The sequence below is a fragment of the Calliopsis andreniformis genome, chromosome 3 (assembly GCF_051401765.1).
Source record: "Calliopsis andreniformis isolate RMS-2024a chromosome 3, iyCalAndr_principal, whole genome shotgun sequence".
In the NCBI taxonomy this organism is placed as follows: Eukaryota; Metazoa; Arthropoda; class Insecta; order Hymenoptera; family Andrenidae; genus Calliopsis; species Calliopsis andreniformis.
This window is the reverse complement of record NC_135064.1, coordinates 29073837-29098484: the sequence shown is the minus strand read 5'-3', so window position 1 is coordinate 29098484 and position 24648 is coordinate 29073837. Positions and strand designations below refer to the sequence as shown.

At 40.0% G+C, this 24648-nt stretch overlaps 1 protein-coding gene across 4 annotated transcripts in view; it reads left to right on the top strand.

Annotated features, from left to right (window-relative positions):
* LOC143188879 (zwei Ig domain protein zig-8) overlaps positions 1–24648 on the top strand; it is a 62881-nt gene that overhangs the window by 34849 nt on the left and 3384 nt on the right. The window contains exons 5-7 of one of the 4 annotated variants that reach the window (XM_076393379.1): positions 2582–2709; positions 3425–3593; positions 15300–15467. In XM_076393379.1, the coding sequence (XP_076249494.1) occupies positions 2582–2709; positions 3425–3593; positions 15300–15319 (317 nt within the window). In that variant the 3' untranslated portion in view covers positions 15320–15467. Of the gene's footprint in view, positions 1–2581; positions 2710–3424; positions 3594–4639; positions 6891–14717; positions 14921–15299; positions 15468–24648 lie in introns of those variants that run through there. The other 3 variants (XM_076393376.1, XM_076393377.1, XM_076393378.1) reach the window with 3 other exon arrangements.

Here is a 24648-nt window from a genome sequence, read left to right as displayed (position 1 = left end):
ATTGTAACATCTGTTCCTCATTTTGTTAGAGGTGCTAAAGTAATAGAGGTTAGAATGAAACAAAAGAAAGTCAGTGAAACGGCATTCGAGGGGAATCACTTTCCACAAAGTCCGAATAAAGAGTAAGAATCATTCTTTCTAAAGCCATAGAATCAAGTTGATTAGATCTGAGGATTTTGGTGTATCAACGTCGAAGAGAATTCTATTCTTCGTGAAGCGGCGATTTACTATCCCACCGCTTGTCGGTCTTTTTTTGCGTCCAACAGGGAGGCAGCGGTGATTCAATTGCGGCGAAAGTCGTGGTCGAGTTACGTATCCGATGCTTTCTCGATTTATTTCCTGGCGTTGCTAGAGGTTCGAACAAAGATCGATTAAGGACGGAGATCGATGGTTCGGTTAGATACTAATTTCCTGAATTTGTCGAAAGTTACGGATTTTTGTGAGCAAACCTATCATCCTGTCAGTGCAGTAAGTGCTTCGAACGAGGAAATTAGTTTCTCTTAATATGTATATAGGTGCGTATGTTATCGCTTACACTGAACAGAAGGTTAGCGTTGCTCGAAATCTTCCATAATAGCACTGGGATAAGCAGAAAGCAGAAAGCAACGATCGATTGGTTAGAAGTTCAGTGGGTCAATTTGTCTGGTTGAATTTCAGGCGCAATCGATCGGTTTACCCTACAGGCGGTATCGAATCTCCTTCGAGGCAGCTACTAAGGAACGGATGGATTATTCCTTGAGGAGTGAATTCTCGAGGTGACGCTAGTGCCTCGTAAAACGTTCGCTATACCGATATACAGTATCCCCTTTCCCCTCTGGTCCGCTGAAAGTTCCCGTAGGAGAAGCAATATGCCGTTGAAGGGGCACGATGCCGCTTAGGGACGCGCTTCTCCAGAGGAAATGAAGATCTCTTGCTGCTGTCGGGTTAGGTCCACTCGAGCGGACATTCGATGACGTTGCCCGTCATCCATGCCCGTTATCCATGCCCGTCAGTGAATACAGTCACTGCAACATTTCTTTACGGTCCTGTTGCCGCTGCCTCGTAAAAAAGGTTTCATCGTTACAAATGAAATATGCTCCTAACGTTTACTCGCACGTTTCAAAGTGATTTTGAAGAAAGCTAAAACACGGTAGCTACTGTAGGAAACGGTACCTGTGCGAGACAACGATTAATTCGAGTTGTCGCCGTCGCATTGTAAAGTAAACACCGCCCGTGTTTGTCAAAGAATGTACGACTCTCTTAAGCCAACGTCGCCGAAAATGAAAGAGAGATAGAACAGGGTGGGTCAGCAAATCATGGCTGACCAAAGAGAATTCGAGAAACTCGAGGAATCCCCGCGGTCCTGCTGCTTCTCCTTTCTCACGTCGAGTAAACGGCCGTGTGGATAAACCTGTTATTCCTTGCTACAAAATGTCACGGGAATAACAAGACCAGACTGGAGAGATTATTACTAACGTCAATGTTTGCTTCGTATCCGCGTGGTCAACGATAAACGTTTACACTGTAACCCTTACAACCTGCTGCGAGGCAAATCGATGCTTCTCAGATGAAATAATTCGCCTTTTTTAATAGGATCAAAATCTCTAAGGGGTTTAATGGTTTATATGCAGTTATTTAAGGAAACTTTGTTCGTTACCTTTCAGTTAGATGCTTGTTTTAATTTATTAGTACCTTAGTTGAAATATTGCATTAAAGGATAACTTTGAAGAATCCCAAGTAAAACATTATTTCAGACGTATAGCAAACCCTATACTGTTTTCAACAGCCTGGAGACGTATTCCTAGAGAGGAAATGGAGGTCTTTGAGTTGTCAGGGCCAGTTCTCAAGTTGGTCAGCAAACTAAGGAAATCCTGACACAGACTGTCAGATAATCCAGATTCCACTCCAAACGTTCAAAGATTTCTCTGCTTGTATTACAAGCAATTTCGGTGTTAGGGAGGGCAAATAACGAACCTTTTATCGAATCGAGAAGAAGTTACAAGTGCACTTTCAATCATTTTACTTAGGTAAAAAGGGCCTGTATCTTCATTTGAAAAATGTAGGTAGGTACGTTATATTCGGCACAGATGATTATATAGTAGGTATGTATGATAAAACTTGCAAAGTAAAAGTCGCTTTATGGAAACGATAGAATGAGCGATACCCTTTTTCCAAGTAAATGGTCGCGTTCTTTACTAGCCCGGCTTTCCGTTGATTGTACGCGACACGAATTCTTTCGAGAGGAATTCTGAACCATGTAGAATGAATCCAATCCCTCGGTCAAGCCTTGCTTTCAAGAAACGCTATCAGATATATCAGATATATCGTACCGAAAGATCCCCGTTCGGCGTTATTGGATTTTATTCGGCTGCCCAAATTCTTTCCATTGAATTTGAACAGGACCAAAAAAAAAAAAAAAAAACAAGCGTTTTCGTGTAATCAACAGTTCCTTTGTTCCTTTGTCCAATATTTCCGATGAAAATGAATATTGCGTGTAGTGTGTAGTCATTTGGCAAAATAAAATGTCTTTCATAGAAGAAACGGGATCCTGGTAATAATAATCGATAATCAGATTTAATGAAAAAGTTTTCTCTGATTACAGAGCCAGTTACGGAGGTTGCCGGAGAGCCAGATCTCCTTTTCAGCGAATACAACACGATAAATTTGACGTGTCTAGTTAAGAACGTCCCAGAACCACCATCCTTTGTCATTTGGAGTCATAATCAGAAGGTAAAGAAAATGTTCAGTTGAAATTAGCCTGTGTGGTTTGAGGAGATGTAGAAGGTATCATCGTTTCAGTCAGAAGGCACATTCTTCGCTACTTTTTAGGTCGTTTAAGCATCTCACGCGAATACACGTTCCCCATTGTTAGAGAGCACCGCAACCGAGTTCGTTATTTATGAAATCTAAGAAACCTGCAATTGTTCTCGAACAATGAGTCATGAATGGAGAATAGCGTGAAAAGAGATAACGCGTAGCTCCTATTCGCGATGAACATAGAGGTTGAAACAATTCTAGAATGAAACTCCCTCCTGTTTAATAGAAGGAATTTATTGGGAATGTAAATGCGAACGAAAAGGTGTCGGTCTATTTTCTTTCCATTTACTTGACCATCTCGTCGGATAGTTGATCTGGTTTGAAGGAGTTTTGAAGATCTTTGTTTAGCACGAAAGTAGGAAAAATATGAAGGTGTCCGTTTCGATAAAAAAGGAGCAAACGAGCGGAAAGTAGGTTTAAAGGGGGAGTACTGTGGCGTCTCTCGAACGGGCCGCAGTCTGAAAACGTGTTTTAGAGGGATTTGTCCCGCGATGCATTTCGCCACTCAGCAGAGACACTTCCCGTCACCACTTGTCCCCTCGCCCGGCCGCAAAGTACCTTTATTCATAGCTAGTCACGTTACGGTCGGATATAACGCGACGTTCTGTCTGTCTTCTTTCGTTCGCAGGCGATTAACTGCGACTGGCCGAGGGGTGGCATCAGCCTGGTCACGGAGAGAGGGCCCGTGACTTCCAGCCGTTTGCTCATTCAGAAAGCGATCAAGAGCGATTCCGGGCTCTACACGTGCGAGCCGAGCAACGCTCATCCGAAAACCGTGCGAGTTCACATTGTTAACGGTAAACGAAAACACATCACCGTTCCTCAACCTATTTCCATCCTGACACCATTTCTATCGAGAAACCACCTTCACTCGTTCTATCTACGAGTGCAATCAATTGTTCCACTTTTCTACCGCTTCTTCTTCCCTCTCTTCCTGTCTTTCTTTTTTCGTTCGAGGCGAAACGAAACGAAACGGAGCGAAGCGGAGCGGAGATCGAATTTCATTGCCGCGTTCAATATTCAAACTTTCCTCTCACGTTATATTGCTCTTATAAACGAAGATACATCAGCTAGAAGATTCTTCTCGATTAACCAACAGTCGATGCGGTATAATTAATCCTTCGTTAAATTTATTCTCCTGTACTTGTACCTCCAGCACGTTCCGTTATGTCGGTACATGTCTGATTATATATTGAATATTTCTACTTGCTGTTCTTCTCACTTTCTCACTCGCATCTAATCTCGATTAATTTCGTTGTTGCTTAATTACTTATACAGAAACTCAACGGCAAACGAGTTTCATAAATCGCATAATCAAAATGAAATCTTTGGTCGTGTGCAAGTTGGCGCGTTTTGCCCACGACAACCCGAAGGAAGCGTGAAACTTCACGGAAGAGTTTGTTGCAAGCGAATCCAGCGTTCTGAGCAGTTTCAGGAGTTTCCGAAATTTCATTTACCCGCTACTCCAACATATTAGGAGTCGCTGTTCGCGCGTAATTTTACGTAATTACATGTACTAAGTGGAAACGTTGACACGTTCATTCTGCGTCAATCGGAGAAAAAATTCGATCTTCTCAGGAAAAAGTTTTATGCATTTGTTGAGGAAAAGAGGTAAGATTATATCGATATTCGCAAACATTCCCTCACTTTTCCTCTAACCATTTTTTCACCATTCCTCTCCCTAAACATACTTATTACTTAGTCTTCGCAAACGTGCACATATACACATCTTATTTTTCGAAATTTCAACAGATTCGTCTACATAAACAGTCCCAAGACAATATGTATAATATCTTCTGAAGGGAATCTGTTTTGTATCGTTACAAATTTCTCTTTGTTACAGAGAATCCAGCGGCAATGCATTATAGCAGTGGTAATAGAATATCCGTGACAGTGTTTACTTTAATTGCATTACCTTTTACTATCATTTAGCTAGTCCTAGTAGATAAAAGAGTGTCAGCTGTATCCAACTATTACGACTTCAAATCAAGCTTTTCTTTAAAGTCATTGCAAATAGGTAGATACTTATTTAATAATGCGTACCTGTATCTATCTTTCTATAGTATATTCTATAGGTAATTCTTTGCCTATTGTTTTTTATATCTACTAACATTCAATGAAATATACAATCAAGTATGGTACAGTATGTTTGACATGGTAAGTGTGAAGCTGTTGTGCAAGATTGATGCAAATATTCCCATTTGTAGAGACTGATAGTAAATAAGCGTGATAGTCGGTTTAAATAAGTCTGATGTTGAACTTCTATACAGTGCCCTATTGGGTCGAATAACCTTTCGCTTGAGGCGTTTTTACAGCGATCAATTAGCGGTACGCAAGTTGGTGTAAATTTTCTGATCAAATTGGTTATCGAATTAAACCTAGCGACATCTGCTATTGAATCGAGGTTTAATGAAATAAAAATACGCGCGAAACTCGATTGAAGAAACACCGTCGAGATGGTCCAATAATAAACTTGCTTCTGCTCGTGTCGTCGAAACTTTCGCATTGTGCCAGACATTTCGATACGTTCACCTCGAAGAGAGTAAGCGCTGAGGTGACTCGGTTTCACCGTAAACTTCCTACATTCTGTTTCCATCGTTGAAAATAGAATCATTGCCTCTTCGAGAAACTTGTTGTCTCTTGTGTCCGTTACGAGAACATTTTACAAAAAGGAAATAAACTATCCACCGCGATGAATCAAAAACAATCTATATACATACGAACGGGAGTTAAACTGAGACTATATTGAATTATATCGGATATTTCGATTATGTAAGTACTTTACTTTACGATCAATAAAATCCTTTGCACGCGTTAGAGCAGAATTTGCGAAAGTTTCGAGAATAAAATTTCACCCCTGTGAAAAAGTTTAAGCGAGAAAATACAGCTATGTTTCCAGAATTTTTTGCGCCATGCTCACATAGTAACAAGGTTTACTCAAAAAAGTTCAAATAGTTGAAATTGGAAAAGGAGCTCGTCGTGTGCAACTTGCCACAGGATACCGTGTATGGAGCTTCATCGTTAGTTAGGTAACTTCATTCTTTTTTAGGAAAGAAACGAAGGGGAGGTTCACTCGAAAACGGCGCCGAGCTATGCGTACTGATAACTACTTCAAATTACCTTTTCGTTCAGCTCAAGAGATCATCGCGATTGTGATAAACTTCGATGAGTTTCTTTTTGCAATTCCTTCCTAAACAAAAAGATATATGTAGGAAAGTGTGTTAATGAGCTACAGAATGGAGATAGAATGACTGCATGAGTTTGAAACTGGATAATATGTACGTATACATGCATTAATGCCCTTCTTAAAATCATTAGCTCTAACTGAGACACGTAGCAGTTGCATTGTTATTACATCGAAGGGACCACAATGATTAAGAGAAAATAAACGGCTCATCAAAGTAGATTATGCAGATAAAAAATATCTCGCTGGTGACAACTATGGAAAAATACGTTTCCTGTCATTACATTCGGAAGGTTTATCTTAACAGTAACATTATCTCCCCCTGAAAATAGAGGCAACGCGAGATGGTAGTCAACACATTGCGTGTACTAGTTATTATAACAACTTTATACCTATAATAAATTTTATGTGTAGATTTTCAACTGATTCATCGAGAACAAACGCGAGCAATAGAACGTAAATCTTAAACATCATAGCAACTCGTAAACTTGCTTGTATACCACGTTATTCACACATCATACAATACCGCTGATTGTGAATGTTTTCTATGGATATCAAAGAACAATGAGCATGATATCTTATAGATCCATGATATTTATCGTTTTTAGTCAAAGCCATGAACTATTCGAAGTATACTTAGACACTATTACTTTATCGTTCAAGTACTTTTTTATACACGCAAATACCTAGTTAAAGACCTGAATCTGTACGACGACGAGTCTTGTTTTCTCATTCTAGAAACAGTTTATCACAATCACTGTTAATCTCAGAGATAATTGAAAAAATAACAGTTTAGAAAGTTGGAAAATGAATCGTGACGTTTCTTTATTATTTGTAACGAATAAATAATGTTTGTGAAAAGATTTGTATAGTTCTCAGTAGAGATAATATTTTATCTTAAAATATAAGAAACGACGAAACTTCCATAATGAATTTTTCGCCTAAAGTTCCTCCACCTGTCACGAAGCTTTCTCACGCGTTTTCGTTGAATAGCACTTTTGTGTTAATTTATCATACTTTATGGAGACCTTATTTAGCAAAAGTAATCTTTTCGATGGTTCGGTGAACTCCACGAAGGATGAGAAACTATGCAACTGGAGGAGCTGGTCCCATTTCTGGCAGAAACCGTTCAATTACATTTGGACGAAGTTCCTAGTGAAACGGCCGCGAGACAGTCCTTTCATTCCGTGTCCCTTTTCTTTCCTCGCTTCAAGTTACTCCGTAGACGTTGCATTTTGAAGGAGCACATTTTAATTAATCCGCGAGTCGACTGACGCTAATTACCCACCTTTACAGTGAACCTTTTTCGCGCGTTCTCGCGCTTTGTAAAATCAACCGGTCACCCTTTTCAATCCTCCGTTAGATTTCACCTGCCGTAGGCGCGCAGTCGGACACTCCCTTTTACTTGCGCCATTTTTGCGATTCCGTTTCTCCTACAAAATGTACACTTTTTTTGTACGACTTAATAACGCGAAAGAATAACTTTCTTGAATTCGCGTCGCTGAACTTTACTAACTGTTTAATATTCTGGTCCTTTTTCAATCAGTCGCGAGACTAGGACAGATGCGATCTATGATGGAGTCTATACAAAATTGATTTTTACATATGCCACAGTAATATTTGTCGAAAAACTTGTCCGGAAAGTTTCATTATTTTCTAACAAACTGAAAGTTTAGGGACATTCTTACGCTGCGCTGTCGTGAACGGGGCAAACAAACTTTTAATTAGTTCAATTAAACGGAGCAGAATTGAGGAAAAGTTGCTTTTCTCTTGGTAAAGTGTCCGCATTTTTTACGGAAAAAGCGGAACTAAGGAACGTGTGAGTCAGAACGGTCGCTGTGTACCGTGAGGAGATTCGCAGAAATTTTTCTCAGGATTACGATTTCAGACTGAACATAGGATGAGGGTGGATAAAAGAAAGGATGGTAATATAAACCAAGTTCTTAATGGTACAACGTGTAGAAGCCCTTGGTTGACTACTGTACGAAACTTTATACTTTAAAATACAATAAAATATACAAATTAAAATAGAATAAAAAAAGTTCGTTTTAATGGATCGATTGGCCTTATTATTGGTTGAATCGAAAGGCAGAAATGTAGGACGAGATTTTGAAAAATGAATCGTCAACCTCGTTCAATTGTTTTGTATACGCGGTAGCATTTCATAGTAGTTCTTATCGTATCTTTGTCGCGACAAGTCTTTACCGCTACGTTTCATCAAACGACCAGTCCAAGGTTACAATTCTCGTTATACACTCGCGTTAATGAATAAAATTTAATGAAAAAGTTAGAAGGACTTTCGCGTCCAACAAAATACAACCATCGCGAAAGAAGTTCTAATTGGAAGGCCCGCAGATTGTGTTCCGCGCAATTATTTTCCGGAATTTTTTATTTACGTGCTAACAACCCAACGCTCCCTCTGTTCGACGATGCATTAATTATCTCGGAACTATAGAACGTGGATTTACCGTCGATCAGTTAGTTTTGTTTTCAACGACCTTCCCCCGATGGAACGATCGAAATTGCTTTCTGAAACAGTATCATCGAATTAAAGCAAATAATGGATAGGAAAAGGAAGAGTACGTATGTTCTGGGAGTTGAATCCGATAGAACTGACGGAAATAATTTCAGCTTAAAAACTTTTATAGAAAAGACTGACGAGTGGCATTTCGAATATATTCGTGCAGCCAAGGTATTTCAAAGTAGGACGATTCTTGCCATTTTAAATGAATCCGTCAAAGGTTTAAAGTGCTTGGTAAGGTTTACAAGCTTTCGCGATATCGATCTCTTCTCTGCAGACATTTGAAGAGTACAATGAAGCAACGATGCCCACCAAATCGAACTTCGTCGGTGATTGAAGCAGTTAGTGCAGGGTTAATACAATGGGTCAATCAGTAGACGCATGCAGACGCCTGTGGCTATTTGTACGTCCGCACAGACCGACGTTCGTGTTCAATGGACACGTCGCATTTCGAAGTTCCAATGTGCTATTGTATCAGAAGTATCCCTTGCGAGTGGACGCGTCCAATCATTAGTTGCCAACCGAACATCCCTCGTTAAAATTCTATCTTTGCAATTAGCAGCATCGTTACATCTGCCCTTACAGTTACAATTCATTGAAATTCTACTTTTTCCTATTGAGAATGAATATGAATCGAATGAACTCCGAATTGAACCTGTCACTGTATCTTTCGATGAAATTTTCATGAAAATGTGGGAAAGCCTCGAGGAAACAGATACTCTGACAGATGGAGCGTAATAAAATGAAGAAAATTCAATATATAACAATAACAAATTGATGCGTAAGTGCATCAAAGAACCTCAGTCAATAAGCCTTCAGCTTTCGCGATCACTAGCGAACCATGTCACGAACTTCACGGCTCGCTCATGCGAAATTTAAACAGAGAATCAGCTTTAAGGCTCTTCCGTGTTTCTCGCGGACGCTTCAAGGAGAACCATCGCTTTGCCTCTTGCTGCAAGAACAAAGCGTTTCGTTGAAATTTCATTAACCCTCCGATGGGCACGCCTATTTTCATTGCTTTGCCGCACTAGATGCCGCGTCATGCACTACGTGCATAATAATTACGACAGTAATTGCAAACAGTTATTAATATTAGTGGCTTGTCGTCGCAAGAAGGACTTGTCGAATTTTGTAACATGAACTTGTTTTGTAACATGAAATAGGGAGTAAAGAAAAAATAAATTTATCTAAAAAACCATCATCCTTGTTACTAAGGCTTTCAATTGACGAGTAGAAAGGGACGACAGAGAGCAGTTAATTTTTTGTTAACGGAAGTAGATGTTCCATACCAATTGACTACAATAGATCTGTAAAGTTCAATTTATTTGGTCCGACTACTACTAGCTTCTTAATTACGTCTCCCAGATCTACTCGCTCCGTTTTACGATTCGCATTTATCACAGGCCTCGTAAGATTCCCGGTGAAAATATACCGTACAGAGAAACAAGAGAACCGCGCCGCAACGCGCCGCAACGCGCCGTTCGTTAAGATGTTTCATTTTATACGGCTCTCAGTCTCGTTTCCGCCGACGAAGTCACTGCTGCATTATTTATTTTGTACCGCGAGCCATCCTGAAACAGGATTAAAAGCAGCCTGGTATGTCCTCAATTTTCGCACAATTAATGTACAATTGTAAGGTAATTCTTATATTTTGTAGAACCTACGACTATTCCCGCATATAAATCATCGATTCTCTTTAGATCACCTAGATTAAGCTTCCAGAACTTTGAAATCGCTAGTTGGTTATTTTCCTACAATTCCCTCCTGGGACTTCTTTAAAGAGCCTATGATTTGTGAAGGATAAAAGACTAACGAAACGGAGTCGATCGATGCAGCGCTTAATTGCGACACTAATAGTAAGCCGCGCCGTCAGTAATCGTTGATTCCTGCGAAGAAATGTATCAACCAAGCCCTTTCGGAGGCCGAACGACACCCAAGAGGGTAATCGAAGAATGTTCTTACTTTTTCGTGAAGACGTCGTTACGTTCTTGCGTGATTTCGGTAGCTGAATAACGAGTGTAATTTCTTCCGATATAGGGGAATCGGTGATAATCGTGGGAAGGAGAAAACAGCCGATTCATTTCCTCTCGAAGTACAATAAAATACTGTTTTTCGAAATATTAGGAAAGGCTTAACGAAAATGATTAAGTACAGAAAAATGTACAATGCAGTGTATCTTGATTTTAAAATGTCGTTAACAGTGTACAGAAATAAAGTTGAACATAATTGATAAAATTGTGAAGTTTTGAAGAAGCTTGGTATTTTTGCAGTAGCGACAAAAGTTTCACCAGTGGTGGAACAAGTAGGAAAAGTAATCCGAAAATGAACTTTTTCTTTTTCTACGCAAAGGGTTCTTGATTCTTCTTCTGGCGGTGACAGGGAGAGTTTGAATGCATGCAATGCGTTTCACGGATCTCTTTTTTCCATCTCGTAAACGTTTCGTTAGCTCACTCATTTCGCCTGGTAGAACTCAGTAGCTTTCCTCTAAACGAATAGGAGGCGTTGCAAAAAGGAAAAGAATTATAATCGGGTGACGTACGCGGTTAGCTGCTGAATGAGAAACGTAGCGGTTAATTAAAAATGTAAAATGGCATGGCAGGCTTTATTATTGTCTATAATGAAATTCAGGGAAGTGCACACGGCCACTGCGGACGTGGATTAATAATAAAACCAGGTGCAAATGCGCGCGAGGCAGCGCGAGGCAGCGCGAGGCAGCGCGAACGTTAAGGAAAAAATTCAATTCGAATACTCATTAACGTTATAATAGTGCTGCGTAGAACGTAATACCAAACAGATTATTAGAGATGAACGTGGCGTTGCATAAAGATCCAGGAATCATAATTCACTACGCTAGTATCTTTCACTTGTCGTTCAATGGTTAATACACAGCTTCAACTACTTTAGTTCTTCGTTAAACATTCATTCAACACAATTTCCTTCACTAAATTCCCAATAAGTATCAAAATATTAAAATCGACCAGGATGTAACTTTCATTAAAGCTTCTTTCCAACGTGGTTAATCGTGTTTGTGAACAAACTCGAGTTTCTCGTTCCTGGAATACCTAAAATCCTATGAAATTTCGGTTCTATACCATTGCAATAGTTTCTCGAATACTTCTGAAAACGGTGCTCTCGATGGCATTTCAATTTAAACCTATCTTGGACTTTTTATTCTGTAACTTTCGTCAAGTGTTCAGAATCACCCCTTTTGGAATTCGTTTTTTGCCCTTTGTCTTTTTTTATGGTTGAAAAAGTTCTCATTACAAACTTGTCCCCTTATTGTATTGAAACTATTTTTCCGAAAGAACTGACAATTTCGCATACATTTTTCAATACATTTTGTTGCAAATCAAGTTTCATTAGAAGAATCAATTTCCATAGAATCGATAGCCTGAGATTTTGATTTTCTATCCATCTGCAATACATAGAGTGGCATTAATTGCTACAGTGGCATAGGGGCATGTTAAACGTGTAAAGCGCGAGGTTCCCTTTACTTCTCTAATGCTTCAGCCTATTTCCGATGAAGCAATTGACGATACGATACTAAGAGGTCACTGACATTACGATAAGCAATAATAACGACCGGAGCAGAGAGAGCCACGCAGAGTTTGGCAACTGGCCACTACACCTCGTCCGTGGTTCGTCCTTTTACCGATCAAGTCCTGACGTTTAGGCCCGTCGCTTCTTCTATTCTTCTTCTGTTAAAGCGAAGCTGATCCTATAGAATATAGAATATAGAACCATTAGCTAGAAAGGAAAGAAGGAGCATATGCGTTTAGGCTTTAAGCATCAGAACTGTTAGTTGAATGAACGACCGTTGCCGAATGTATGGAACTGTAACGCTATTACTCTACCATATAACGAGACATCAAACGTTGCCAAAAATGTTTGTTCTGGCGAACCGTATTCTCAGTAATTACTCAACTGAACGAGGAATTCTTTCGACTACTTATCAACGCCAGCAGCTGGTTCTGGCAACATTTATGGCTCCCTTAATCCGTGGTTCCATTAACGCCGCGACAAAGTGTAGCGCATTAGCGCCAAGTCAACCATAAAACTTGGCGAGGACATTTAACAGGCATCGTTTTAGCTTGTACGGGAGCCATGAGGTAAACGTAGTCCATCCTAACTCCGAGTTACTCGCTTTTGTACTGATTAAAATCGTCATTAGAAGCAGTTATGAGCTCCAACGGAATTTTCTTTTCGTATGTATCCCAGATTACTCGCAATTTCAGCTCCAAAGAACGTTTGTAGGTACCAGTAACTTCCCACTCTTACACCATATCATTTTTAGATGCACAGCGTTTCTTATTCGACCTAAGTAGACATCAAATCTGAATTAGAAGAAGAAATATAGAAAAATATGGCAAACGTTTAGATCTGTTACTTTCTTAGACATTCGCACAGCAATTCGTTTCGACAAGGTAAAGAACTTCTGTAAATAACTGTGAAACATGCTTGTCCGAACTATCGTCCGAGTTTCATATATCTTGTCAGGAATGGTCTCGTATTTTATAGCTCACCTTCTATCTTACGTATGTTGTTCGATCAGGTGATTCAGTTTAACAGTGTCGATTGTTCCCTACGAACTATTTGTTCGACACGTTGCTATCTACCAGCATAGAGAACTGTATAAGAATAAGATGTTGTAAGTAGTTTCAATGGAGAAGAAAAGTATTTTGGACAGCAAAGAGATAAAAAATGTAAAATCGAATGAAAGGCACGTTTCGAGGATTAGTAGTTTGCGGAATTATTTGAGAGAGTTGTCCAGTTAAACCTTTACGAGGAGAAATGCCGAAAGCAGCTCGGCTGCTGACTAGGAAACATTTTCGCGTTGGCTTTTCCTAGGAGCGCGTGTTTAACTTGTTTTCGGCGTGGCTGTGAGAGCCCCACGCCCGTAATATCCTCCAGTTATTTAACATTTATTACGAAACCGTGGCTGATACCTCGTCTGGCGTTAACGAAAGTTACGCAGAAAATTAGACGGGTTTGGATCCTCTGATGAAACTAGGCCGGATTTAAGCCGAGCAATTTTGGTGGGAGGAAACACGAGTCACAAAGTGGTTCGAGCTTGACGCAGGCGTACGCGTGTAATTAGAAAAGTCGGTGAGTTTCTGGCAGAAGAGGGTGGTGATTGATCGCGCAATGTGCTTAAACGAAGCGACTGACCGGGCTGCATGGCTCGTAATTATCGAGAGACACGGTTAATTGGCTTCACCGACGTATTCGCGCTTTCCTCGATGTGTCCTGCTGTAATTTAAAGTAACGCAATCCGGTTTCTAATTAGCATCCTCTATTAAAACGTCCAGAAAACTGTCGAGGCCGCAACTCTCGGTGCATTATGTACGGGACCTGTCCGTCGATTTTTCACTTGCCTCTTAATTAGCTTCGCGCTCTGATCGATCACGTTTCCCTCCGTTCCGCCTGTCGCGCTTGGCTTTTTACTCCGACAATCGACACGCTCCACGATTTCCTTCCGATCAACCGACCAATTAAAATAATGCAATTACCCTTTCGAGTTTATTGAAAACTTTCCCGATCGAGCTCGTTTCGATTGAAAATTTTCCAGGAGTCAGCGTATTCAGCTATTCGTATTATCTGTATCCTCTTTAGTTAACTTTTCTTCCTTTGCTGCATAAATTAACAAATATCTATCAAACTATTCCAAGTACCTATCTATGTAGGTATTGTGCATAGATTGTGCCAGAAGTAGTGCAACGTTCAAAGTATATTAAGTTAAAAGACATCTTTTCAACTGCAGTAGAAATTTTTAGATCATTTTAGAGATGAAATTTATTCGAAATGTCAAGTTGCTCTTTCGTAATCTCGTTAAGCGATAAAATTACGCAAAAAGATTTTATCCTCGAGATTCCAGGCATTTGTCAAATCAGTCGCGTCAGATTTCAAGATTTATATCGTTAGTCTTCAGAAAATGAATGGAACGGTGCTGCCGGAAATTGAAATAGAATTATCGATTTTACATTTTGGCTATCGTCGAGTGCTTACGTCATTTCCCATTAATGCGAAAGAATATTCCTTGTGTTCTCAAATTAACCACTTTAATGCTACTTTTATCACCTTTGAAATATGGAAAAGCATGAAATGTTCCAAGTCCGACTGCAAAAACATTCAGTGAATATTGGGCTATATAATTTATTTCAAAGTAATTATTTCAATATTCTCACTGATAATATTTTTGCTTTCGCTCTTTGCCAGATTATCATAAAAAAAGAAGAGGAAGATTATTCGTAGAGAACGAAAATATATTTCGTATGCCCCGCAGATATTTCACTCTGGTGAAAAGGCGGACGTGCCCTGCCTTTTGGTTACCTTTGATCCGTCGGGACTCAAAGACCACTGCTTCTGTGTAATTTACATTAACTTTTACTAGGTGGAATCCAAGCTTCTTGAATATTTAAATGAAATATAATTAAATATAAATTAAATGTAAAAGCGTGATTCTATCATCTTCCTTTTTATGAACGTGCTACGTTTTAGTTAATATTTATCGCCGCACCGCTTACTTCATCACATAAATACTCTGACATGTCGGAAATCTCGCGCTGGAATCGTGATGGTTGTCGGCAGAATTTTTCACGAAAAGCGCAGAAAGGCATAATGTGCTTTCATTTTTAACAACCGCCACATCTTATCCGTTCCCGCTGAAATATAATTTCTTTCGGGGAGCGATTCTTCTTGCTGTGCTATCTGTCAGACGTGGTCACATGCATGCGTGCCAACACGTTTCAGATAAGAACGATTATAGCTCCGCTCATTACCATTTTTCCTTCCACTCAGCTGACCGTGTACGACGCTAGACTAATAGTGCAATCAAAATCAACGACGGCCACCTCTTATCGGTTTGGGAGGAGCATTTCAACGTTCAGCGCCATTCTCATTTTATATCCCAGAAAATCATCTTAAAACCAGTAGCTGCTTCGATTTTTCGGAGTTACCAGAAAAAGGTAACACGGTTTCCACGAGTTCAATGCAAAGGATCGCTGAAAAAAAGAATGTGTGGAAAAGTGACGAGAAAGTGTAAATGGAAAATGATGATGATAGGAAGTTAGATGAGAAATAATTAGAGGAAATAGAGATAGTAGAAATTGAGATGGGACAGAAGAGAATTGTGTAAAAAGCGGGAAGAAAAAGAGGGAGCCTATAAATCAAGGAAGTAGGATAAACAGAGAGAAGATAAATTAAATGGGTATAGTATCTGAACGATCGAAAAGAGACTTGGCGAGAGTAAGGCAAAAATTGAAGGACGAGTACGAAGGAGAAAATAAGTAAAGGCACTTAATTTTTTTTTTACCTTATCTTTGTATTTCATTATTAAATAAATGATATGAAAGTAATTTCAAGTTCGTGTACACGAAGTGTCGTTTTCAATCATTTCAAACTACATACAAGCGAAAACTATCTCATTGCCAGTTCCAGAAATCAATTAAGTTTTAAATTTTCTAAAATACACGAGTATTTGAGCAGAAACTAGAGATCATATTAATGTTTGTACGAAGACCATTATCTGGTTGCTATACGTATATTGTGTGCTTGCCCAATAGATAAGAGCTGTTTCGTTTCTAAACCTATTACGTGCAGGTCTTCGTGCACGCACACGAACACCTAGCTACAGCCGAATGTTAGCAACCCCTATTTCAATTTTACGCCGTCTTGCCTGAAGCTCTATCGGCTATGATGTTGATAGAACATAACTGTGGTAGGGCTTAATTCGTTCCTCGCACTCCCACCTTCTCTCTTCATTACAGTTCAACACCCTGTCCCCCCTCCTTCTCTCTCTCTCTCTCTCTCTCTCTCTCTCTCTCTCTCTCTCTCTCTCTCTCTCACACACACTCAATATCCTAGCAAAAGTTATATAAACCTTAAAAGCAACCAATTCTGCAAGTTATATCTACTGGACAGAAAGAAGAAGAATTTTCCTTCTTTTGAAAGGAAACGATATGTCGGATCTGTATACATAATCTGAGGCATCACCCTATATCGAGGAGGCAATCATTTATGGATTATAGCTGGTTCTTTCTTCCCAGCAATGATACGTTTACATTAAGCTTCAAGTGAAAAGTAATGATAACCACGTACTCCTAATATCGAAAATTTACAGAGTTGTTGGAACGGAAGTATACGGTTAAATGGATGTTTTTTTATTGATAATATATTTCACTTACAAAAGGTATTGGTAATAATTTCGGCGGAGGTATTGAAATTGTACCAACTGCTATTTTATCGAATCTATTGAGTTTCCGTAAACGTATCGGAGATTCTCGTTAGGACAGCTAGATTCTGCAATATTGCTAGCAGTATCTAAACCAAGACATATTTGTGCCCTTTACAGATATCTCGCAAAGTAATAACGGTTTCGTTTAACCAAACATTCCAACAAGCATATCAAAGGGAACGTACTATTGCAAATACTATTCATGTTAGAACATTATAATATTTGACGATATTTTGACCACTAATATTGAACTATAAGAAACTTCTAAGCTAAACAATATTCACGATTAAATTACATTCTGACATTGTATGAGTAGAAGGCAGTCTGACTGCTGATTTCATTATTCTACTTTCACCACAGTTCTACTTAATTCCTGAAACTTCGACCCTTGCTTGAAATAGGTTCACCAGATATCGGATTCGATCACGATCGATGCAAGGATATTCATAACCCGTCTAAATGAAGGCATCTACGTAAGGAATCTACGTAATTGAATGTTGAAGTCTAGAGGCGAGTCAATTTAAATGCATTAGAGTTTAGGAACTTTCTTATTAACTGGAGCGTCCGTGATCAGATTCGGTGGGGTATTTGTATCCTGAATATTTCATGATACGTTTGCCAACTACGTACCGGAGTGACGCGCGATTCTTGTATATTCGTATGTGTACGCGTGTCGATCGATGCGAGCGTCAAATGTATCAACTGTATCAACTTCCAACGACCTCTCCCGATATTTTGTCTCGAAAATTTTATTCCATAAAAGACAAACCGCAAAAACCAACTTTTTAGATCAAAAATCAAATATACAGTGATGTCTGATAATAGCTGCGATTTTCGCTCCAGGTTATAGGTACGTATGATTCGTTGTTGTTTTTTGAGCAGGACACTCTGTCACGAGTAGGTAGCATCCAGCTGCTCGAATTAACTGCTGGAAAAAAATGATAAACATTTTTTAGAATGTAATTATTTAAAAATATTATTGATATATTGACGAAATTTTTTTGCTCATAATGATAACGAATGTTACAATTTGAAAATTCGAAAAGTTGAAAAATTAAAAGGTTGAAATGCTGTCACTTACGTAACTATAACACCGAAAGCTTCTGTAGGGTCTTTCAAAAGTTCTCTTCATCCACACACTAGAGTTTAGTTTTTCTTGTACGTCACTTAGTTTTTTCATTTTTACACACTTGTCACAGTTTTTGTTCTCATCCAGTCGAAAAATATCAGAATCGATAGAAACTGTGACCTATTTTATCATTCTATACGTACATATATGTATGTACGATATAGTTAGATAACTCAGTAACCGCTCGATGAACCGAGACTCCGTATCCGAATATAGCTAAGGGCGACGTACTTCTTTGAATATTGGTTGGTTTGCTCAGAGAAGCATCTGGTACTATACACTACATACCCGATAGCTGTTCTTCCTAAGAAGATATTGAGTATCGGCAAGTGTTCAAGGACTCACTCGTCAACGAGGCGTTGCGCCTATACTGGACATGGCTACCGTCGCTGACCAAATCACAGGGAAGAAATCACCCTTCACTCGGTAGGAGATCGTCAGAGAAGGGTACGACAGTCCCCTTTTATCTTTACCGGATGTCAGAATGTTTGCTTTCGGATGAAGTTCTGGAGTAACAAGAGTCCCGGTCGAGCGACTTCCTTCGCCGAATTCACAATTTTTGGTCAGAGCGTATCTCTACAGATAGCCTATCGGCGTTTAACCCACGTTGCATTTCGCGAGCTGACGTTTCCACCGATACGTTTCTATCGATTTTCAGTCACGATATCTTACCATCTGCGGGAACACGTCGGCCGCACGCTTCACTCCGTAAATTTCAGGATGAGAAGTCCCCGAAGTGTCAAGATTCTTAAACCGCAACGAATCTAGAGGACATTCATCCGAGTGACGGAAGCGTATGATAGATATGGAATAAAGACATTTACAAAATGATAGATAAAAAGGCAAAATCTCTCAAACAGATAAATAATCCGCCCACTCGTTTCAACGATTTTTACCGATTGCATTATTCAATTCGGTCACTTGTCCCTGCAACCAGCAACAGAGTTACTTGTTTTTCCCACCAGAAACAGAGGTAACCTCGTCACCAGAAGTAATGTAGAATAAAGGAAGCTAAGAAAGTGATTAGCTAACAGTTTTAAATTTTTAAATATAGTTTTAAACGCTTAAAGTCTAAGCTTTGAAGCAGATGACTGGATAGTCTTCGGTCTCATATCTTCTTAATGAAATTCCTCGATGACTGCGATGTCTTCAGTCTTGAATTCGATGAAGGAGGAGGAACTGGCCGGTGGGAGGTAGTCGAGGATCAGAAGTGACTGGTGGAAGCTAGTCAAGGGTTAGGAATGACCAGTGGGAGCTGGTCAAGGGTAGGGGCTGACCAGTGGGACAGCTGGTCAGAGGGTGGATGAGTCACCCCCCAGGAACGACCAAATGGGAGAATATCGATCCAACCTGATCGATGGCTGAGGAGTGACTGACGGACAAGTGTGGTGAAAAATTCTAGAGAGGGAATACATATGTTGGAATCGTTGGTGGGGAAATGGGTCTTTTATTCCTCGCGTTCCTACAGCTGGGTCACTAGCGATCTCTTAAGTCCCGGGCCCAGACCTTAAACGGTCTGTACTCCAAAGGTTGCGTGTTCGTGGATAAGGAACCCGAGATAAATTCTACTACTCGGTATCTATAATGCACTTGAGGGACAACTATTTCTAATGCATTTAAACGTATTCTTCCGAGACGGTTGTTATCCTGGATGAGAAGGAGAATATAGCGGTGGCATAGGAAAACGCGATTCGACTCGGTTCGAACAGCGACTGTGCTGAATCTGAAATTCCGGCGACATCGACTCGCGGCAGGGGCTGATTTCACCCAGCTCACGTAGTCGGTCCCACTGTAAACTCGCTCCGACATAACGACGTATTCCCGGCCAATATACAAAGGCGCATCTAAATCCTTGGAGCTTTGGGTCCGATAGACGGTTCGGTCTGCTGGCGTAATGGAACACGAAACTTGGATCGAGCGGCTCGTTGATGTCGTACCACCACCTACGATTGCCTCCGTTCCTCCTTCTTCAGCCAGCCTCTATGTAGATACATGGTAATTTCGACAAACATACCGTGTTACTTGCATTTTAGATTCCCAAGGAAATTACCGTCCCGTCGCGATAGGAGAAGTCGTCTGTGAATGCCAGACAACAACGATTAACCGCTCCGTTTTCGCTTCACTTCATTTCGCTTTTATCTCTGCAGTATTGCTTTCTTCTACAAGTTTGATAAGAGCTGTTAGATGGAAGGTAAACGAATGGGTCTCGAAACTATCGCAATTTATCGAACTGGTATATTGTATGTTCAAAAAGTTCTGCTTTCAAAAACAGATGTATATACAATTTTTTATATTTCTTAACTGTTGCTCTAAGTATTTGAGAAACTCTCAAATAATGTGTTCTTATTCTTATATATTTTTTCCTAAAGGCAATTGATTTTACGTTTCGCAAGAGTTAAATGGTTCTTCTCTCGAGAGACTTTTCCTATCAAGATTCCTGGCGATGCTGTGCTCGACAGATCTTATTTCAGAGCAAACAGAATTCACTTGGAAAAAGGGTTAAAATACAGAATTCGACAGGCGCGAGGATGCGCGACAGCGCTGCGTGAGAAAAATATTGTAGCCTTACCTAGATACCTACACAGTCAGATAGTCTTCGACGTACTGTAAGCAGAATAAAGAAACACGAGAGGAAAAAGTGTTTCACGGATATATGTACATAAAACTTCGCCATATAGTAGGCAATTGAGCTCGAAACACATCTCGTTACAAAGTTCGATAAAAACCATGGATCGCCATAATTCTGTTTCAAAGAACCTCCGATCGCGATCGATTCGCAATTTTATATGCATCGCGCAATACTGTCATGATTTTTTATTTTACGACGTTCATGAAAAAAGTACTACACGTTTTATTTTGCATACTGAAACCTACAGTGCAATAAATTAACATACCTACCTATATAAATAGTAGTCTTTGCTCATTCTAAATAAACAGCAGCATAAGCTCCGAATTACGATTCATTTTTGATATTTCTCCTCCTAAAAATTCGCGGGAAAATTGTTGGAAGCTTCTTATAAAAATGTCTAATAAAGATAAAGGAAAGTTTAAGTTCGACTAATTAAAAGCCCTGATAATATAGTTACTCTTCGAAACTCAGAAAACGGGAGTAGAATATAGAATATATATACTACACGAAGAAGTTTATCGTGTTAACAAGATCGATGCAATGTAGGAGCATAAAAAGTGATGAGAAAAGAAGACGAAAAAATGGTAATATGCACCGAAAACGTGCTGTCATACTCGTGTTAGTAGAATTTTCCGAATTAGCGTTGACGTAGCTGCGAAGGAGAAGCTGGAAGGAAGAAAGGCAGGGAAAACGACTCGCGAAGAGCTTGAGCAAGGCGTAGCTCGTTCCTCTGAGGTTACTCATGGGTCGAGATTTGATCGGTACGACGCTGAACCGACGTATCTTGTGTTTGCGCTGGCTACGCGGTAACAAATTAATTCGAATCTACCAGCTTCTTGTATTTACGCGGGTAGGTGTGAAATGGTTTCGCGCACGCATCTTTGCGTGTCGGAACGCTCATAAACGACCGCGTTCATTCTTGAATCTTGACCCGTTCCTTGCAACCACCTTCGTGAAAAGCTTTTCACCGTCACGTGTATTACGACAATGTTAGATAACTGAACAGATTTCATTTAACCTGACCGAGTGTGGGCGTTATTGCGTGCCGAACATTATGTTAATGATATATTGGATTTTAGCGCACGCGCAGCATTCGCGGACTGAAGCATTGAGAAACGTAGCACGGTGGAGTATCGAAGAATTTGTCGATAAACAAAACGACTGCAATAAACGACTGAATAAAATGACCGCCCATGAAATTTCCATTTCCTTCAAGGGTTTGAACGTGCCTTCTGTGGGTGGTTATTCTCCCGGAAGTGTGTTCCTCGACACAGAAGCTGGTGATCCCTAGGTCCCTAACTGACTCACCGCTGCTGGAGCTGTACAAGAGGCTTGGCTGAGAGCACTCCGTGAGCGCGACAGCCCGAACCAGCCTTAATGGGAAACGAGAGTGTTAGGAAGGTCTTATTGAAGGGTATACTCTACTAGCCCTACAAGTATGAGAACGTTGAATATGTATTCTTTCTCGTCTCCTCAACCTGTTCGAAACGATGGAAACAAACAGTAGTCATCAATTCTATTGTGGTGATTCAACAACATGAGCAGAATCCTTTAAGGCTCAACCAGTAGATGAAAAGGATACCTACTAATTATAATATTTTCTATCGTTTAACAAAATAATAATAGATCCTTGAAGCTGAAATGAAATATCAGAGAAGAAACTGGCGTTAAACATACGCTAAGACTTTCGCATCAGATAAAATATCATCCAGCTGGGCACGACAAAGTGCAGTTAATCCTCGAGCAACGATCCGTTTCGACTCTATCCAATATGCCTTCGTTATTCCATATTAGCAAAGTATCAGGTGGATTAATGTGTGCAAAGGGACGTATCGATTTATTCAATTAACGCGCTCACTCGACCGCTCGTTGAAATACATGATTAATAGGAGCTGAATGTGTTTATAAGCGATCACATCTGGAAACGGTCTGGTAGAGGCACATTCCCTGTTTCTGCTACTATGCTGATTTCTTTATTTCCGACAATCGATCGGCATTCTATTTTGACAGTTATTAACATTCTCACGCAGAGTTCCTCGAATGCGACGCATTTGCGAACCAGCCGAAAATGTCCTACCAGTTTGGTGGTACGCATAATGGATTCAAAAGAGAAAATATTGAACGAGGAAAAATTGTTGAAACGAAATAACCTGGATTTTCTAAATGAATACCCAAATATATTACATATTTCTATGGCAGTCATTCGCTACGTCACTCAAAGGATGTTTCATCCCCGTCAGGCGTGTTAATTCGGTGCTCGAGAAGAGACGGTACATTGACACATAATCGAGTGGAGCACTCGACCGTACGTGATGTCGGAGAATTAGTGAAGCATCTCGAGTCCCGCAAAAGGACTCGTCGCGTCACCCGGCTAGGGGTCTACGTGATCAAATACATCGACGCAGACCAAGCGTCGGCTGAATAGAGCGAAGTTTCTGCTCGAGATCGAGAAGGGAATGAATAGTCAGACGAATGACGAAAAAGGAAAATTACAGTCATTTTCCTCGAGATTCTTAGGTCTCGCGTTTCATACTGTATACATCGCATGTGTATATCATCGCATGAAGCATCAGCTGGGTGAGGTAAATCAAATGTAAGTTGTAGGAGGTGACTGTGAAACTGATCGAGCAGAAAAACTAAAGACAAAAGTGAAGGAGAAAAGCGCTAGGCTACGCTAGTACGGCTGATGTTTACACAACATTTACCAGCCAGGATAATTATGCATAATACCTGGTACTCCGCTCGTGCTGCGAAACGCCTTAAACATCAATCACTTGCGCTCGTGATACGGAACGTGAGGTACGACCAACAGCCATGCAAATACACCGGTTCCTATCGTGTTGGAGAAAAAAAAGGTTACATCGCGGCGTATCGGTGATCCCTAAATATGTAGAAGAAGACATTTCTTCTGCCGTTTACTAACTCGAACACACATTGGAATCGTCAAGTACATCCGTCATATTTCGTTCGCGACTTAAGAAACAGAACGACACGAGTCAACGTGTTTTCCTTCGTTTTTGATGTTGCTATCTTAAATTTACCATTTCATTAATTTCCCCGGTATCGCTGGTAGCTGATGCACCATCGTTACAGGAAAAATTTCAAGACTCGAAAATGAAGTTTTCCGCGAGCATGCCATTGTCACCGTGAAATCGAATCGAGTTCCATTTGTAAACTCAATTAGCACGGTGGAACTATTAATTTGCCGGGAAGTAGAATTAATTGACCGTCATTGCGACGATAAAGAGGAACATTAAACGCAGCGGCGCGGCGCGGCGATGAAGTTGATAAAACTGGAATCGCAGCTTTTTAACGCAGCCGCTTTCATCATTTCGTTACTATAAATCAGTGATTTCACGATTTCGTCGTTTCGTTACTGTAAATCTACGATATTGCAACCATCGCACGGTTGCTCGTTAAACATGCAATAGAGAATGGAATAATCGACAAGCCAGAGTTTCGTGTAAACAAGTCGCTTGATAGTGAATACTTTATCGCTGTAGCGAATTAAATTATGACAGGTATTATCTTCGTTGTTCGAGTTCATTATTCAGCTATAGAGTAAAATTAATTTACAAGCTATTTTATAGCTCTCCCTGCATTATTGAATTTCACTGTTTTGCTCCCAGAGCACATTTTCTATCAACTATTTTCAGTTGAAGTCAAACTGAAAACTTGCTGGCTGAAGATCCACCGTAATGCAGTCTGATCGATTTTCGAACAATCACAAATGAATCGAGAAAACAAGGGGATTGCCGGTCGAACTTCTTAAGACGGAAATAAGGAACTTTAATGGAGGTACAAATCTTGGTGAAATGGAGCTAGGTATTTCCCGCGAATCACAATGTCGCTTGGCTTCCTCGTTCATTCGGTCGTACTCCCTACTAAAGTACGGCTGCTTTTCTTGCTACTTCGTGACCCACATACAATTTCGTGAACCCGTTCATCGTAAAAAATCACAAATAATTAGAATAAACGTCTGGTTAATGTAAACACGACGTTGTCCATTAAAGAGAAACGCTTTCATTTGTCTTAGATAAAAACTAATAACTTCCTGGTACACTTTCATTGAATGAGTGAATTCTTCGAAATCACGATTGGGAAAACTGAAGTGTAGCTCACATTCTAAATTAATTACAATAATAATTAGAATAAT